Here is a 19,777-nt window from a genome sequence, read left to right on the forward strand (position 1 = left end):
TGTTTAAAGGGATATTTAAATCAGTTGAACTCTACTGTTTCTTGATCAAAATCCACTTGCATTTGGGAATAGAAAAAAAGCCAGTTCCTGGGAATCCTTGAACAAAATCTCTGCTTGCAAATTTTCAGCAACACTAAAAGCCCATTTTGCAGCAATTCTTTATGACACTTTTCATGAGAGACTGTAAAATACAATTTCCCCAAATGATTAACAAATCAATTATGCTTCTGAGCCTGGTGGTTCTTCATAGCACATTTATAAATGGAAAAACAACATGTAAATGGCAATTTGTGGAAGAATGGCATACACAACCATTATCATATATGGTGAATTGGACACTAACAGAAAACATCTGCATGGACTTCTATGGAGATTGCTGGTTTGGGGATGTAAATACTAAAATGAACACTTCAGGCAATCAAGTTGTTCCCCAGATTTGCCCTTTGCAGATTCAACTGGGAGACATCCTTATAATTTCTTCTGAACCATCTCTTGAATCTCCAGAAATAAATTTGATGAATGTTTCTGAAGCATCATTCATTGACTGTCTGCAAAACACCACAACTGAAGATCAGTTACTTTTTGGTTGCAAACTAAAAGGAATGCACACTGTTAATTCTCAGTGGCTGAGTGCTGGAACACATTATTTTATCACAGTAACAGCAAGTGGTCCATCGTTTTGTCACCTGGGGCTACGGCTAAATGTGACAGTGAAAGAACAGTTCTGCCAGGAATCTCTGAGTTCAGAATTTTGTTCTGGGCATGGTAAATGTCTTACTGAGGTTTGGAGCAAGACATACAGCTGCCATTGTCAGCCTCCATTTTCTGGAAAATATTGCCAAGAACTTGATCCATGTTCTTATAAACCATGTGAAAATAATGGCAGTTGCATTAATAAAAGAGGAAAATTGAATAAGCAAGGTTATGAATGTATCTGTTACCCACCATTTACAGGTAAGATTTTTTTTTTAAGTAACGTAATTCTGTTAAAAAAGGAAAATAAAATGAATTCACATATTGCTACTTTCCAAAAAACAAACTACACTTCTAAAAATTTTGTAGATTTTTTAGAATGGGCTAAATTTGGATTCTGGACACAAAATTCCCATTAGGCATTCTGTAATTTTTTTTCTTATTTAAATAAGAGGTTTTTTGTTTTGTTTTTTTAAATTTTATTTTAGAGAGAGATAGAGCATGCAAGCAGGGGAGAGGAGCAGAGGGAAAGAGAGAATCCCAAGCTGGCTCCATGCTCAGCCCATAGCCCAAGGTGGGGCTCAATCCCATGACCCTGGGATCATGACCTGAGCCAAAATCAAGAGTCAGATGTTTAACCGATTGAGGCACCCAGGTGCCCCTAAGATTTTTTTAAAAGCACATATGTTTTACCCTGAAATACCTACTTTCACATCTTTCCCCAAATTCCCTCTTAATGTCTCATGTAATTAAAAAAAAAAAACAAAACATTGGAATAATATTAGCTGTAGAATGAAATTCCCAAGTTTATGGTATTTAAGTTAAACAGTTCTAGGTAATAATGTAGTAATTAAGTGTGGATCTGAGTGGAAAGAGGTAAGGAGGTATGTGCTTGGGTAGAAGGCATGAAGTAGCTTGGCAGAACTGAAAAAGAAAAGATAATTGTAAGCCCAGAGCAATGTGTTTAATGGATGTTGATATGGCACTTATAAAGTGATTGGTAGATAATATTGGAAAGGAAGGAAAGAACTTGATATAATTAATAAAATTGGTTACAATAAGGTAAATGAGAGGCAATGGTGAGGAAAGGTTATAAAAAAAGAAGGCATTTGGTGAATAGATGAAACCAGAAGGGCAATCTAAAAAAAAATGTAAATTATACTACCTGAAACTGAAGTTAGGATTAAAGGGAAAATCACTGTCACCACTTCAAAGTTTACTAGGGAATTTGTGTCATCAGAGGAAAATAAAAAGAAATACTGAGAAATGTAGGGGAATTTTAAACTACAGGGATTGATGAATTTCTTTTAGTAGGAGTTTCCGAGACCTGGCATAGAGAGTTACAAGGTTAGTGGGTAAGATGAGGAAGATCTAACAAAGGGAATTGCTTGATATAGTTTCCCAATGATAATATGGGAAAACAAATAACATGTTGGTAGTATATTTTGCTCAAGAGAAAGGAAAGAGGGCTGGATAGATATTGACTAGAGCAGATGAGGCTCAAGTATATAACTGTAATTTGGGGGGACAGGGTTTAGGGGGCTTCAACAAGGTTTTTCTTGCATGTTGCTGTCAAGACTCCATTGGAGCCAAGTTTGAGAAGGCTGTATAATAAAATGTAATGGAATATCTCAATAAATCTTTGTAGGCTCTAAAGTTCACCTAAGCCAATCTTTCAGAGTAATTTTAAACTCTATAGTAAGGAAGTACCAAGACCATTTTATTTTTTTTTTAATTTTTTTAATGTTTATTTATTTTTGAGAGTGAGGGAGACACAGAGCATGAGTGGGAGAGGGGCAGAGAGAGAGAGGGAGACACAGAATCCAAAGCAGGCTCCAGGCTCCAAGCTGTCAGCCCAGAGCCTGACGCGGGGCTTGAACTCACGAACCGTGAGATCATGACCTGAGCTGAAGTTGGACACTTCACCGACTGAGCCACCCAGGGGCCCCAAGACCATTTTAAAAGTAAATCCCAGCAATATCCATTGAACATCCTCTGTCTATAACTGGGATCAAATTCCCATTTGACTCTTATTGGCATCGGTGAACAAAGATGTAAGTAACTTTGACTCTCTCCAGAGTTTATCAGGTAATTAAAATTAAGACAGGTCAGCAAAAAAGAGAAAGCACTCAAGTTGCTGATTTGAGGTGAATGAAAAAGCAATTTTAGAGCTCCTAAAGCATCCATTTTAGTTTGTCCAAAGAATTTTAAAGTATATTTGGCCAGAAAATTCTACCATCTATCAGAATATTAATTGGCACATGTTTAATCATATACCATGGAATTCTATTTCAGTGGTTTTATCTTAGTTGCATAGAGTGCTTTGTTTCTACCCAATGTTTGTTTGTTTAGTAGAAACACAGCCATAGATAATTTAAACCATTAAATGTTAAACACCATAATATTGAGCATATACCATAATGACACTTTAATTTTAATTACTTCAATTTTAAATCTCAGATGTTATAGAAATATGTAGAATTACCAAATAAATTGAGAATATTAACTGTATTAATTTGCTAGTGATGCCATAATAAAGTACCATAGTTTGAGTGGCTTCAACAACAGAAATTTACTTTCTCCCATTCTAGAGGCTAAATGTTAGAGATCATGTCAGCAAGATTGGTTTCTTCTGAGGCCTCTCTGATTGGTTTGTAGACAGCCATGTTCTCCCTGTGTCTTTCCTTTGTATCTGTCTGTATGATCCAAAATTTTTCTTCTTATAAGGACATGAGCCACATTTGATTAGGACCCACCTTAATGACCTCATTTAATTTTTTATTACCTTTCTAAAGATCTTGTCTCCAAATACAGTCACACTATGAGGACCTGGAGGTCAGGATTTCAACATATGAATTTTGACGGCTCACTATTTGGCCCCTTACACTGATTGAAATAGATTATGACCTATTGAACATTCTATTGTTAATTTAGTTTTTGTACATGGAAATATTTGGTACATAATTATATTTACTTAAATTTTCATTGTGTTGGGGGTTGCTTGGAGGTAAATGAAGGAAGAAGAGTTCTGTATTAGTGAATCAGAGCTGTCAGTCTATAAAGAATTTGAAAGGAATCAATGATAATGCCAAAAACTGCTTACAAATTAAATTAAAAATTCACTTAGAATGGAGGGGTGACTAATGTATTGAAAATTATGTACAACAGTTTTATAGTAACATGTGTCCATTTGCCATTGAATGTCCTGGGCATATTCTACAAAGGATATTATGAGCCAATTAACTGCATGGAAAAGTATTGTAAACAAGGTTATGGTATACGATATTGTAGGATCACAAAAGTGGGTATAAGTGAGATTTAGAAACTTGACAGAACAGCAAGGGCAGGAAAATGTAGAGTTTAGAAGTTCGTGCCTAACTTCTAAGAATCCAACAGCCTTTTCTTTATTTCCCCATAATTTTAGATTTTATTTTATTTTATTTTATTTTATTTTATTTTTTATTTTATTATGAAAAGAACACTTAATATGACATCTACCCCCTTAACAAATTTTTAAGTGTATGATATATTAATGTTGACAGTAGGTACAATGTTGTACAGCAGATCTCTAGAGCTTATTCAACGTGCTTGACTGAAAGTTTATGCCTTGGTTCCTCTTCAGATAGTGTCAATCTTTTACATTTTCCTCTTTGGAATTATCACCTTGGCTAAGTTACAGGGCTAAGACAGTATACTTTTGAATGTATCACTTTGTAAATTACCACTGCAGTGCTACCACTGTATGTTGAAGAACATATATTATTATGATATACTGTCGAAACATGATTAACAAATTCAAATTATCATGAAAATAACTAAATCTCAAATATCAAGAATCAGAAAAATATTTGAATATATAGTGGGGGTCAGAAGATGGAACACCTTATGTCAAATTTATTGAAATTAATTTTTGTTGCAATTTTTTTAAGTAGATATGATGCCCAGTGCAGAGCCCACTGAGGGCCCTAACCTACTAACGCAAAGTCAAGACTATGAGATCACGACCTGAGCCAACATCAGGAGTCAGACACTTAATCAACTGAGCAACTTTTGTTTCAATTTAAATACATCACTATGGCAGGGCCCCTGGTAGCTCAGTCTGTTGAGCATATGACTCTGATCTCACCTCAGGTCTTGACCTCAGGGTCTTGAGTCAAGCCCCATATTGGGTTCCACATGGGCTTGGAGCCTACTTAAAAAAAAAAAAAAAAATATATATATATATATGTATATATGTGTATATATATATGTATATATGTGTATATATATGTATATATGTATATATGTGGATATATATGCATATATGTGGATATATATGCATATATGTGTATATATGTGTATATATGTATATATGTGTGTATATATGTATATATGTGTATATATATGTATGTATGTGTGTATATATATATATATATACACATCATCATGAAGTATTATTTATTAATTAGAATTACATTTTGTCAAAATTTTGATCATGATTTTCTTTTTAATATATGAAATTTATTGTCAAATTGGTTTCCATACAACACCCAGTGCTCATCCCAAAAGATGTCCTCTTCAATGCCCAATTTTTACTCATGATTAAAGAATTTAGGAAAGTTGATGACCATAGTTAACTATATACAATGTAAATATTTTTAATCTAGTTGCAAAATTAATTTATTTTCATTTATATAGGCATACATTGTTCAGAAATTATTGGCCAATGTCGACCACGTATCTGTTTCCATGGGAATTGTGGCAATATTACTGCAAGTAGTTTCATCTGTGAATGTGATGAACCATTTTCAGGTAAAAAATGTGCATATAATATGTATATACACATGCATACAAATCATTTTAATTGTTTTATTTCAAATTAAACTTGAAATGTTTCATTTATTACTGAAAAATGTCTTTAAACAATGGTGTCTCCAGCCACAATTAGACACCTAAAGACTCCTTTTGTGGGAGTGCAACAAAAAATGCACGTCTTCCAAATTACAGAGAATGGTAATATTTCTTCGTGTTTCTCTTGGAGGTCCTTCCTCCTAACTCAGTTGAGGGAGATTTGAAATTTTAGTAGAATACATTGGCCACTGTTCCATAGTAAGAAGGGTTGGTAGCAATGCAGGCAATAAGGACTCCCAATAACTGTCTTCAAAAAAATCTTTTCAGGTCTTGCATTCCTCAAGTCTTCTCTTTCCTTAAGAGAAGTTATGGAGTTAAAATATTTGTACAATATTTTACAATATCCTGCATTATGGAAACCATATAATTTATCTTCCAAAACATAGCATTTTTGAGCAAAAGAGGTAGCTAAAAGCAGTTACAATTATATAATATTTGAAATGTTTATTTCAAATTGGTTTCATTAAATAGGCAGACACATAAAGTTGGCTGATTCTTAAGAATAGTTCTACTTTTCATAAAATTGTTTTGAAATAAAATAATTGTACCTTGATCTTTGATCTCTAGAAATAAAAGGAAATTTTTAAAACATACTTTATGTTGATTATCTGAACATTACCAAATAATATAAGCAGAAACTGTGTTTAGCCATATATATCTTTAATAGTATGTTGCTAATATTTTTATGAGGAATGAATTTTTCAATGTGGTCTTATTTTATTTTTTTAATAAAATTATACCCAAGGTTCATTTACAATTAATAAACTTGAAATTGTTCATGCCTTCAATTGACATTTAACTATGCCATTCTTAATTGAGGCTATTTTCACTGAAATGTTGAGGCTCGTGTTAATCTCAAAGGAAATTTGCGAAATGGAAAGTAATCTCAATTGTTTTTTTTTGTTTTTTGTTTGTTTTTGTATGAAACACATAAGTTAGGTTTTTCAGAGGGGCCATATTTTTATCCTGTTTGACATTATTTTCTTTGACAAATATTTTCAAACATTTACCTCATGAAATAAATGATCTCCACATATGATTCCTTTGAATATTTGGCCAATATTAGGTACTGCAACATTATAGGATTTCTCAATTTATTTCCATTATGTTCCAGTACATAAATTTATCCATGAAATATAGGATCCCCCTCATGTTACTTTCCAAAAGTCTAGTTATTCCAAAGCACAGTTATAGTACTTATAATATTTGCACTTTTGTACTGAGTATGTTGCATGTCTCTGTTGTTTTATGCAACAATAAATTTTAATTTCTTTTTAAAAATAAGGACCACTCACTAAAACTTTCAAAACCTGATATTTTGTGTGCTTAATTTATTAACTTGTTTGATTAAATGCTTGTTACTGAATGTGAACAAGATGCAACGAAAATTTAGAGGGTTCTTTCACTAAAATGTCAAAACTTCTCAGAAGCATTTGGGCTTATTTTAAGTCACTCTTCAGGAGCTTAAATATTTCTAAAATCCAAATGTTAATGGACAGCAGCAAATGAAAGTACATTTTGCTAAGTCACACTTTTTTACCCCTCATTCTAGCTTTGTCAAGAAAATTTCTCTGGTCCTGTGTATATTTAAAATTATTTATAAAATTTGCAGCTATACAATTGAAAATTGTGTGAATATCACTAGTTTGTATTAAAATATGAATGATGTCTGCATCACAGTAAATTTCAAGTATATTTCCTTCCCATCATTTTCTCAATCCCATCCTTTTCTCAACTTGATCAAAATATTGTATATCTCATGTATATAACATATATGTATATAATATATACAAAAATTATTTATAATTTTAACAGAACAAATAATTTTATCTTTGAACAACTTCACTGAATTTTCAAATACGTTCTTAATCTCTTCAGATACCTTTCCTTCAACAGAATAAACTTGTAAAGCTTTATTTTAATTCAATGAATTGGATGGAAAATTCAAACCATTATTGAAATTTACTAATGATTTATTTGAAGCCTCTAATTTTACTAATAACAAGCAGCTGGCATCTTTTAACTGTGTATGGATTTGTTGTGTTAATTGAGCTGACACATTTATATAACTATCACTTCACTTGTTATATGTACGGAGAAACTTGCAATAGAAAATGAGGAAAATTATTTTGGGACAGTCATTTGATCTAAATGAAAAGACATGCTTCACAGAGTGATCTGTAAGAATCCCTTCTGCATCTGCACCTAATTCAGCATTGGCAGACAGTCTTCTAAGATAATTAACATTTAAAATAGATGCTGATCATTTTTCAACTAATGTGTAACTTCTGATTTTCAAATAGTCAGTGATGTCACTAATATTCTGTGGTGGATCATTAATAGTGACATAGTATAGGGGCAAACTGCATATTAATTATCAGCTTTCTGGGGAAACATAAATCTGAAACTTTTTTCTTAACAATATAAGTTGTTTTTGGGGGGCATCTGGGTGGCTCAGTAAGCTAAGCATCTGAGTGTTGATTTCAACTCAGGGCATGATCTTACGGTTTGTGAGATTGAGCCCAGGGTCAGGCTCTGTGCTGACAGCACCGAGCCTGCTTGTGATTCTCTGTCTCCCTCTGCCCCTCTTCCCTACTTTAATGCTCTCTCGCTCTCTCCCTCTCTCTCTCTCTCTCTCTCTCAAAATAAATTACATTTAAAAAATATGTGTGTATATGTATAGTTTTTTTATATAATTGCATTTTAAGTATTTATATTAAAATAAGAAACATCAGCACAAAACAAAATATGTAAATAATAGTATATTTATGCCAGAGGCTTGCAAACTTTTATTTTTTTTCTTTGTTTCTTTCTTCTTCTTCTTCTCCTCCTCCTCCTCCTCCTCCTCCTCCTCCTCCTCCTCCTCCTCCTTTTTTTTTTGCAAACTTCTGTAAAGGATCAAATAGTAAATGTTTTATACTTTTGAGCTGTATGGTCTCCATTGAGGTAACTCAACTCCGCTATTAGAGTGTGAAAGGAGCCATAGACAATATTCAAACATATTAATCTGGCTATATTCCAGTAAAACTTTATTTGCAAAAATAGGTGTAAGGTCACATTTGGCTTAGAGTTATTGTTTATCAACCCTCAATTTATACCATACCTGTGATCAATGGTATGGCCAAACTTCTATAGCAAGAACATATAGATAACTCCCTATAAACTCTGTTAACAGGACTTCTTGTCCTCTATTTGTCTCTCATATAATACATGGCTATACTCATAATTCCCTGTGGTTACCACTGGCCCATTTGCAAAGGAAGCTCTGTGCTGGTAGGGCAGCATTATTAGATCCTTTTGCTGTCCACTGAAACAATAAGTAGTGAGCTATTTGTAGCTTCTTGGGTCTCCAAAATCCAATAAGGTATCCTTAAATGAGAAATATAATATACTTTGCATCTGGAAAAGATTGGGAAAAGATAAGTAGGTTATCATTTGTTAACTTGCTAGTTTATCCTCATGTTAAACAATATGCTGTCTATTTATCTCTAACACTCCTAGAAAAGACCATTGCAGAATTTAAAGTACAAAGTGGAGATATATCAAACACATCTCTATTTATCTAATGAAAGTGTGAATAATGTTACTTGCTTAGAAAGTCCAGGACAAATGGTAATTTGGTAAGTTGGGGGGAACTGTTATCTTGGCAACATTCTGTCTTACACTCCAAGGCGTAAACTGCTGCTACTGCCGTGTGCAAACTAGGATGATGACTCCTTATTAGAAGATCTAGGAACTATTATAGATTGGGATATTTCAGTACCTATTTATTGCATTATTCTGTGACTTAAAGCCATAGACAAAAATGTACAGGAAACAGCATATTTTTTTAACTTTGTATGTATATATGTATGTATGTATGTATGTATGTATCAGTCATCAATTAATATAAATCAAGACAGCAAATAAATAAGGTGTAGAGTGACCACTCCTATTTTAAAACTAGTGATCCTTGGGGCGCGGCTGGCTCAGTCGGTTGGGAGTCCGACCTCAGCTCAGGTCATGATCTCACAGTTCGTGAGTTCAAGCCCCACGTCGGGCTCTGTGCTGGCAGCTCAGAGCCTGGAGCCTGCTTCGGATTCTGTGTCTCCCTCTCTCTCTGACCCTCCCCTGCTCATGCTCTGTCTCTCTCTGTCTCAAAAATAAATAAAACATTAAAAAAATTTTTTTAAATAAATAAAACTAGTGATCTTTTAGAAAAAAGACATATTCCTCATTTCTAAGACACCTCAAATATTATGGAAGAGTATGAATAAGAACAATTAGCCATGAGGTCAGCCGCAATCTCAGACATATAAAAGTAGAATTAATAAAGTTCTAATAAAAAACTGTATGAAATTATATTCTTTAATTGTAATTCCAAATTTGAAAATGTTATGTAAGATTTATGTATCTGTTAAAGTGATTTGCTCTAATTTTATAACTTTCTAAGGTTTATTGCAAGAAACTTACTGTATCTTTTTGAGCAATTCAAGGAACCATTAAAATTCGCATTCTATAGATGGTTAGTCCTTGACTTACTTTCAAACTTTTAAAATATGATTTTGATAGAAGAACAAATGATTGTCAGAAAATAAACTCTTCAGTCTTAGTTTAGGACTAATTTATAGCTACAAAATTAATTTTAGTTTCAAGATTCAAGAAGCTTTATTTGCAAGGCAAGTTGGGATCTCTGTACCCAAGATGAATGATTTAAAGAAACCATAGCATGGCATTGAAGGAATAATCAATTTTTCAGGATATTGTAACCTCAGGTAACAAGAGGTCTAAATTGTCTAGTGGAGGATACTCTAAGATATTTTGTTAGTTTAAATCAGTTTAAATCAGAAGGTGGGCAGAATATTTTCCAATATAAAGTAGATTTCTCCATTTTTAAAACCCCTACCAGTAGGTAGAATTTATGGAAAATAGTATTTTGTTCATGGAAAGGAAAGCTAGCAGGAGCTAAATCAGATATAACTTTTTTCATTTTTAATAATTGAACTTTAATCCTACTTGAAACTCAATTCTGATAAAGGTTGGGAAATTAATCTCAGTCAGTTCAATCGTGGTTCTAACCCCCTGCCACGTAGAGAATTGAACTAGTCCTTGTTCTCAGAAGTGTAAGTTGTTAAATATGAATAATCATATTACATGAACTGATAGGCACTCTACCTGTACACTCAACTCTGAGGCTTAGTATTCATAAGATTTGGAGTTAAAATTATGGCAAATATTGATGCAAGTAAATCTAACATATTTACTAATGTACATAATTTTTTAGGTGTTGACTAGGAAAGAGTTCATGTACTTTCCTCTGGACAGTTATTATTTTTACATTGTCAGATTTCATTTTGTGGTATTTTTCTTCTTGATTCTTTGGTCACTGTGATCATTATCAGCATTGGTGGTGACCTATGCTACGGCATAATCCACAGTAGCATAACACTAAAAAACAAAGATTCTGTATCTAATTATTAACATGCATGATTTCCTTTGATACCTACAATACTCCATCCTGATAAAGAACTGAAACTCATTTTGCATCTTCTGATTAGTCTTCCTTCTCTTGTGATCATCCTCCTTTCATTGACAAAACAATGAATCCAAGTGTTCCTCATCCCACTATAAATCGTCTGGAGACAATCTATGTGTCCACTAAGTATCTAGTATATATTATTCACCTTATAAATAGTAATTACTGGTAATTACAGGTCTCAGGATGATCATGAAAATTTTTATTTCTTATGTTGATAAATGAGAGCAGAAATTGATTACAGATAAAAGGGCTTTGAATGTTCAATAAAGTATATAATGTAGCTAAAATCATAAAACATATATGTTGTGACACTTTGCCTTTTTGTTACTATTGGATAAATATAATAGTTAACTACTATTTATCATGTGACTTTCTTTTTGCCAGAAAATAAGTACATTAAATAGTTAATCTCATCTCTATTTAACCTTTTGAGAAAATGGTGGAAATAGATTCGTAACTTGGATTTTTTCGCTCTAATGATATTGATCTTATGCCAATATGTAATGTTACTTCTCTAGTTTGTTCAGTGAAAAGTTAATTAAATATTTAACAGTGAGGCAATGTCAGTGTATATTTGTATAGACCCATAGTATCCTATAGATCTTGAGAACCAGTAAGGCTTACTTGCTTTGCCATTTTTAAGTTGTCTTGCTTCATTGATTTGAATTTAATTTATCCATTTTTTTCTTTTAATTTAGAGATAATTCGTTGACTTGATAATATTGTCTTCTGGCCTTTATTATTTCTCATACAAAGTCAGTTATCATTTGCATTACTGTTCCCTATGGATATGTCTTTTTTTTTTCTCTAACTGATTTAGTAATTTTATATTTTGGTTATTGTCTCTACTGTGCATAGCCATGGTTTTCTTTGTATTTGTCCTACCTGAGATTATCAAACTTCTTGGATTTGTAAGGTAATGTTTTTCACCATGTTGGGAAAGTTTCAGACCACTTTAAATTATTTTTTACTGCTAAAATCTCTTTCTCCTTTTCTTCTACAATTACACATTTGGTAGACAACTTATTATTTTCCTACTTGTCTTGTCATTCTGGCATAATTCATTTTAGGGCAGTCATTTTCCTCCCTGTATCTTTCCTTTGAGTTAATTTCTGTTGTTTTGTTTGTTTTGTTTACTGATGCTTTCTAATTCTGCCTAGTCTTGTTCACTCTTCAAGGACTTTGTAGTGTGTGTGTATTTGTGTGTGGGTTTAATATTTTTAAACTGAGATATTATTGACATATAACATTATATTAGTGTAGTATCAGTTATATAACATAATGATTTGATATTTGTATATGTTGTTAAGTGATCAACCATGATAAATCTAGTTAACCTCCATAGACTTTCTTTTTCTTGTGAAGATAGTTTGTATGTTTTTATACAGTTTTATTTTCTGTGAGAAAGTTCATCTGAAAATAGCTATTCGCAGTAACACAAAGTAACACCAATGTGAATATTTCTTTCTTGCACTCTCTTGTTTTTGTTGTTGTTGGTTTTTTTTGTTTGTTTGTTTTTTAAATCTCCAGAACTTTTCTCTGTTTATATTGAAACAGGTAACTTTGAAGGGCACCTAAACAGGGATTCAGGTAGATAGATGTTATTTTAAAACAAGTGTATATAATTAGTCATAAAGATCAATTTCTGGCAAAGTGATCCTGACTGCACTTAACATATGATGATAAGTATTTTTAAATGAAATTCACAACTATAGATGGAGCAGCTTTGGTAAATGAAGCACTGTCAAGTGCTGAAATTCTAGAGAAAGAGAATTGAGTAGCTATGATAAATAGATTATGTCTTGCTCAAATAATTTTACCTCATACAACCAACTAAATTTTCTAAATATGTATTTTTAAATGCTACTTTCTTTCTCCAAAGACTCTACTTCCTTTCCTTTACTTGTATTACATGGTAGAAAGATGAAATTGAGTTGTTTGGTTATTAGTTTCCATAACAATGATATACACAATTTAGTTATATAATTTTTGATTACTTCATCTATAATATGAAGAAAATATAATATTATTTAAGCTCTCTAAATTTTAGTTTTCTGAAGTGTAAATTACAAGAATTTAAATATTCATCTCATTGTCCCCCCACCCTGAGGACTAAATTACACAATCCATGTAAAGTACTTGGTAAAATGAGACAAACAGTAAGTATTCAATTAAATTTAGCTGTTTCTACTTTTGCTATTGTTTGACATAATTCTTCATTCGTTTTTTTAAAATATTATATTTTATTTTTTTGATGTTTATTTTTGAGAGAGAGAGAGAGAGAGAGAAAGAGGGAGCAAGAGCACAAGTTGGGGAGTGGCAGAGAGAGAGAGAGACAATCTCAGCAGACTCTGCACTGTCAGCAAAGAGCCCCACACTGGGCTCAAACTCACAAACTGTGAGATCACGACCTAACCTGAAACCAAGAGTCGGACACTTAACTGACTGAGCCACCTGGTGCCCTTATTTTATTTTATTTTATTTTATTTTATTTTATTTTATTTTATTTTATTTTATTTTATTTGAGAGCAATATGAGTGGAGGAGAGAGGCAGAAGGAAAGAGAGAGGGAATTGCAAAGCAGGCTCCATGCTGAGTCCTGGCTTGGGGCTCAATCCCATGACACTAGGATATGACCTGAGCCAAAATCAAGAGTTGGAAGCTCAAAAAACTGAATTACCCCAGTGCCCTTCAATGTTTATTTCTTCTATTTTGCTAATACAGACAAACCTGGTTTCCTTTTTTCCCCTAGCATTTGAGTATTAATATACTTGTCTTGTATCTACTTTTATTAACTTACATTTTTAATATTTCTCTAAACCAATCATCTGCTATAATCAGATAGTTCTAATGATTGTCCTATGAATAAATCATAAATATTCACATTTTCCCTGCTTTTGTTCATACTTTTCATCTTCTCTAGAATGAAGATCTTCTTCCTTTCCTTTACTCCTCCAAAATTCACTTCCTTTTCCCCTTCTATTGATTTACAATAGGCAGCAAGGCCTACAATCTAGTCATATTTACAGCCCCATCTTCCAGCACATATAAGGTATTGAAAAAATGTTTCATAATAAAGAAAGTAAGAGACAGGGGTCTATTCTTAAAGGAATTCAAAGTATTGTGCTTCTCTTTTGACAGCTATACTTGAGAATAAATATGAAGCAAACTTTTTTTTTTTTAATCTGGAGTCACAGGATTATAATCTACTATTATACACTCTTATTGTCCTATATAGAAGGAAAAGGATCACAGTTTTCGCTGTGTTAGGACACTGGAAGGAATATTGAGAGAAATATGTCATCTCTTAAAAATCAAAGATATGGTTTTGGTACACATGGCCATGTGAATAATGTGAATACCTGCTTATCTTTAACTCATAATGTGTTCAGTTTTCATACCAACTATGCAAATGGTGGGATTGCATTGTTTTTTTTTTTTTTTAAATTTTTTTTTTCAACGTTTTTTTTTTATTTTTGGGACAGAGAGAGACAGAGCATGAACGGGGGAGGGGCAGAGAGAGAGGGAGACACAGAATCGGAAACAGGCTCCAGGCTCCGAGCCGTCAGCCCAGAGCCTGACGCGGGGCTCGAACTCGCGGACCGCAAGATCGTGACCTGGCTGAAGTCGGACGCTTAACCGACTGCGCCACCCAGGCGCCCCTGCATTGTTTTTTTAAAGTGAAAAAAGTATAAAAGCCGCTTTTAGTCTTATAATATTGAAAGTACCAGTGACTCCCTTATAATTATGTTGAATTGGCTATCGTTAGTAACAGATGTTCTATACATTGCAGTAATACTGCCTATATAATTGTGATAATTTTTCACTTCTGATTTGTCAGTTTCAGTGATTTAAAAGTCACTTGATGACTGCCTGAAAATGACTAATACTTTTTTCTATATTATTTTCTGCTGGTGCAGTGTAAGTCTTTTAATGAGTTCTTGAATTCTGTTGAAGTCTGCATGTTTTAATTCTTTGTTCAAGTAAACAGGTGTGACAATTTATAGAATTCCATGCAGAAACTCTCTAATTACTCCATCTTGGGACTTTGAAATGTGTTTTATGGGGAAAGCCGTAAACTTATTTTTCAGATACAGGAACATTTTTTAACATATGGCTTCAACTTTTATTTATTGAAAAAAAACTTGAAAATAAAAATCCAGAACTTACAGAATATTTTGTCCTATAAGTAATTTTGCTATCTATTTTATCTGCTGATACTCAATGATTACTTTTTTAGATGCTAGCTATGAAATTCCAAGGCAAGAACTATCAAAGTATGATTATAAGCATCCCTTTCAATGCATATGATCCCGCTTGATTTCTTTAATTGGTTGCTTTGATTACACTAATCAGAAACTCCTTTTTTTTTTTTTTTTATCTTCATTACGGACAGGCTTACCTTAACAACTTTATTAACTTCATACATGTTCAGGAACATTCTTAGAAATAGTCCCCTAAATGAGCATTTCCTGATTCAAGACAATTATTTGTAAATGATTAATATGTTGTGGTGCCAAAGTGTGTTGCAACTCAGTGGAATTCTTTATCAAGTTAAAGAGTAACTTTAAAAATAATATGAGACAATAAATTAAATTATGATGTACATTTTGATGATATATCAAGTGAGTAAGTTTGGAAAGAAAGTAATTTTTTTTTCTGTCACTTATGCATTAGATTTGATCCCATTGGTATCTGTGTCTACCTATCCATGACAAATTCATTTCGATGGCTATATCTGAAATGACAGTGTTGGGGGAAAAACATTTTTCTCAACCCTTCAATATTCTTCTAGCTGATTTAAAAATTAATTTCACATGAGAAAGATCACCAGGAGAAAAAAAAAAAAGTAAGTATGTGGAGGAGGCCCAATAATCAAATTGAGACTTGAATAAAAGAGCAAGGCAGGCATTTTTTGTACTTTTGAGGCAAAGAGACAATAAATCTGTGAGAAATTGGCAGGACAAAGAAACTTATGTTTGGGAGCTTCACTGAATAAGGAATTCTAAACAGAATTTGGACTGACGTGGTAAACTAGCAAAAAGTAACAAGGATAGTTTATATGGCCTTCTTGGTTCTTAATTCCCTATCTCTGGTGATGAGGTTATCTCTTTACATCTTGGTGCGGAGAAGGAACATTTTACACGGGAGATTTATTTCCTGCTTTATGGAGACAAAGGGAGATCAGAGCGTTCTTAGGTTAGTTTCTTAAGTAACTTTTTAATTCAAAATTCTCAATATGCCAAAGTGGCACATTTTGAGGAGGCCTGTCCTTGGCCCCTACACTAGATATACCTGAACTTAGATCTTTTTAGAAGCACTTTTCATAGAGTTTATTCTATTTTCTAACAGAATCTAAATAGTATGCATCATGGCAGGTGAGCCCACTAATTGGTATTTAAGAATTGAGGTTTCACCTCAGCTGCAGGGTTACAAGGAACTGAAGTTTTTTAAGTGCCATCATGACTGATTTGGGGAACCAACTGCTCCTACAAGATAGCAATTAAAATATCTTTTCCCCTGAAAATTGGTCGTTAATCATCATTGCTCATATAAAAGGCATTATATTTGTATAATGAAGTATCTCATTTGATATGATGAGAACTAGAAAACAAACAACACTTTTAGCTTACTGAATTCATATATTCACATTATATTTTTCTTTCATTGCTCTCTTCTGAGTCTGGGACACAATATTTGAATAAATTAAATTACTTTATGAAAAGATGATAACTGGGAGGTATGTGTGTGACAGGAAGGACTGAAACTTATAAATTGAGTCCAACTAAACTTTAGGTAAGGTATAACAACATGTTAGCATTCAACTATGTAACTATTTTCACACACCAATAAAACTCTGATTAAAATCATTAATAGTGCCTTATTCTTTTCAGCATTTTCTCATAGAAAATTCACTGGCTACATATCATTAATTAAATGTAAAATTATTTTCAAATGAACATTTTTTACCTCTACAGCATTTTAATACAATATGTATAAATCTAACCCTATAACCTTGAGTTTTTAAGGGTTTATTTTAGAACTTTGAAACATCTTTAATGAGTAAACTCATTGCACCAGTGAGTATATATGAAGACCAATGGTGGGAAGATTGAATATGACTGTATTGACTAACTGCAGTTTGTTTTTGTGAACAAAACCCAAGAATCCCTAACTCTTTGCCTAGTGTTTTGAAGTTTGTACAATATTTCCCTATGCAGATGACATTTAATGGTGGCAACTACCCTATGAGGAAAAAAAATACAATAATAATTAAGTGCTTGATATTTATCAGATGGTCCTTGACTGGGTAGGTGGTTACTTCCTCCAAGATAGACATCATTATTTCTCAGCAACATTTGTTTTGGATATTTTTTCAACACTTCAGTCTGGAAAAAAAAATCTGACTATTTTCAACAGCTTTAACTTCCTGGTTTTCTGGTCTGTAATCATAAGCATATTTCCTTCCCTATGTCTTTGAACTATCTTCTCAGCCAAAAAAACAAGCCTCTTTCTCACTGTTTTTTTAATATTCTCCGGAGCCCTTTCTTTATTTTTTTTTTCTACTCTTCACTTCAAACCCTTTTAGGACTTTTAATTCTTATGCTCTTACATCTTCAACTACTTCACAGAGCGTTTACTAGTTATTTATTGTTGTGTAATAAAATAACCCTAAACTTAATGGCTTAAATCAAATACACCATTTATTTTTTGCTCATGAATCAGCAACTTGGTTATCTTTGCTTTGATAATTGCTGTTCAGAGTGGCTCAAAAGCTGGGTGCTAGAATCATCTGAAGATTGGTTATAATATTCACCTAGAACTTCACAGTTCTAGCAGATGATGCTGGGTCTTGACTGAAATGCTGGCTGGTGCTCTTGGATGGAATATTTTCAGGTACTTTCTGTGCATGACATTAGCTTTCACAGTATGGTACCAGGATTCCACAACCAGCCTCTGCAGAGAGGAATGAGCTGTATCACCTTCTACTACCTAGCCTCAGAAGTGACATAAAATAATTCTTTCTACATTCTTTTTATTTAGGATATTATACAAGTCTTCTCAGGATAAAGGTTAGAGACAAGGTTCTGGAAGATCATGTTTAGTTACAAATATTGCTGCAGCCATCTGATACTCTACCAGAGGATACTTCCTTTTATTCTTTGTCTTATTCTGAAACCTAAATGATCCTCAGCCTTCCTCTTCTTCTATAGCTTGTTATAGCAAAAGTTACTCATTCTCTCATGGAACATGCATGTACCATGAGGCCATTATTGCTTCTTCTTAATTAATAGTTGCACTTAGTAAATTATTGCTTTCGACATATCTTTCAAAATCTCCTTTGAGCTTCATGCCTTATGTCAGATTTACTACTGCTTTTAACATTACCATTTACTATCTTCTTGGTTCCTCATCATTAACCAATGGATCCAATACCTAGCTTCTAATCCTTTTTTCCATTGCAAGTCTTATCATCGCTATTTTAAAATCTCACTTCATATTCTTTGACTTTATCAACTACTAGGAATATAACAACAGTTATTTTACTATAGCAACTCACACCCACAAAGATTCCAAAAAATCATAATCATCTTGAAATACTGAGTTTTCCTTATAATTCTGTCACTTTCTGAATCAATCTACATTTCATTTTTGTGGCCAAATCTTTTTTTTTTTTTTTTAATTTTGGAGGAGACCATTTGTTTTGATAGGAAAATAGTTCTTTTAGTTAAAGGACCTGGATATGATCCCATATCTGCTGTTTATTGATCTTTATGAAGACACTTAATTAACTTTTCTGAAGCTAAGTTTTTTTTTCATGTGCAGTAGTTGAAAGAAAAAAAAGAGCATTATTTTGAAGTGTGACTTAGATCTTGTATATAAAACACAAACACTATTTTATACTGTTTGAGTTGCACCAAATTATTAGTTTCTTCTTGCAAAATGTTTTTGTCCTTCCATAACTAATCCAAATCCAGTTGTCACACTTCTGTCATACCCTATGATGTATATAGTAATGTTGATTTATTCAGATCATGTGTTTTCTCTGCTTTTTGTGGTTACTGACCACTGGTGGTGGGAATCTCAACTTTTTGTGTGGCTTTACAAATAGATCTGTAGTCTTCAGACCCAGCAATACCCTCAAGTCTGACCAGCCATCTGTTCTGGGTGCCTAAATAGAAACTTCTCTGATTATTTACTGCTACTTTTCCAAAATCTCAAACTTTTGTTGTTGTTCAACCTCTCTTCCCTAAGGTTTCCCTTACCATCTCCATGCTGCAGATACTTTATATCTGCTACATAGAAAGGACATATTAAGTATGATATCCATGAACTTTTATCTAATATTTATCAATTTAATTTAACTATATAATCCCTTGCCTCCTTTCCTTTAGTTTCATTTCCTTTTATGTGCCTATTTATGATAATAGCACTCTGACCTGAATCCCCGCTTGCCCATAATCTAATGTAATATATGCATTTAGCCCAATTGGGTTTATTATTTGGTATATATTTTAAATTCTAAGTGAATTGCACTTAATTCAGTTATCTTACTTGATGGAGTAGACAGCTCAGGAGGAGGAATTGTTTTATTTGATATCCTTGCTTATCAGAACATAGCCTAAGGCCCTTAGGAGTTTGGATCCAGGGGAAATTATTTTGATTTTTAGGCACA

The 19,777-nt window shown here is 32.9% G+C and overlaps 1 protein-coding gene across 1 annotated transcript in view; it reads left to right on the forward strand.

Moving 5' to 3' along the window:
• The first annotated feature begins 203 nt into the window (after nucleotides 1-203).
• EYS (eyes shut homolog) overlaps nucleotides 204-19,777 on the forward strand; it is a 1,631,667-nt gene continuing 1,612,093 nt past the window's right edge. Inside the window, exons 1-2 of the mRNA XM_047102761.1 lie at nucleotides 204-954; nucleotides 5,371-5,484. Of these exons, the coding sequence (XP_046958717.1) occupies nucleotides 204-954; nucleotides 5,371-5,484 (865 nt within the window). The remainder of the gene's footprint in view (nucleotides 955-5,370; nucleotides 5,485-19,777) is intronic.

The sequence above is a fragment of the Lynx rufus genome, unplaced genomic scaffold (assembly GCF_022079265.1).
Source record: "Lynx rufus isolate CCGP_SWC_20201006 ecotype Redwood Valley unplaced genomic scaffold, mLynRuf1.p SCAF_6, whole genome shotgun sequence".
Taxonomy (NCBI): Eukaryota; Metazoa; Chordata; class Mammalia; order Carnivora; family Felidae; genus Lynx; species Lynx rufus.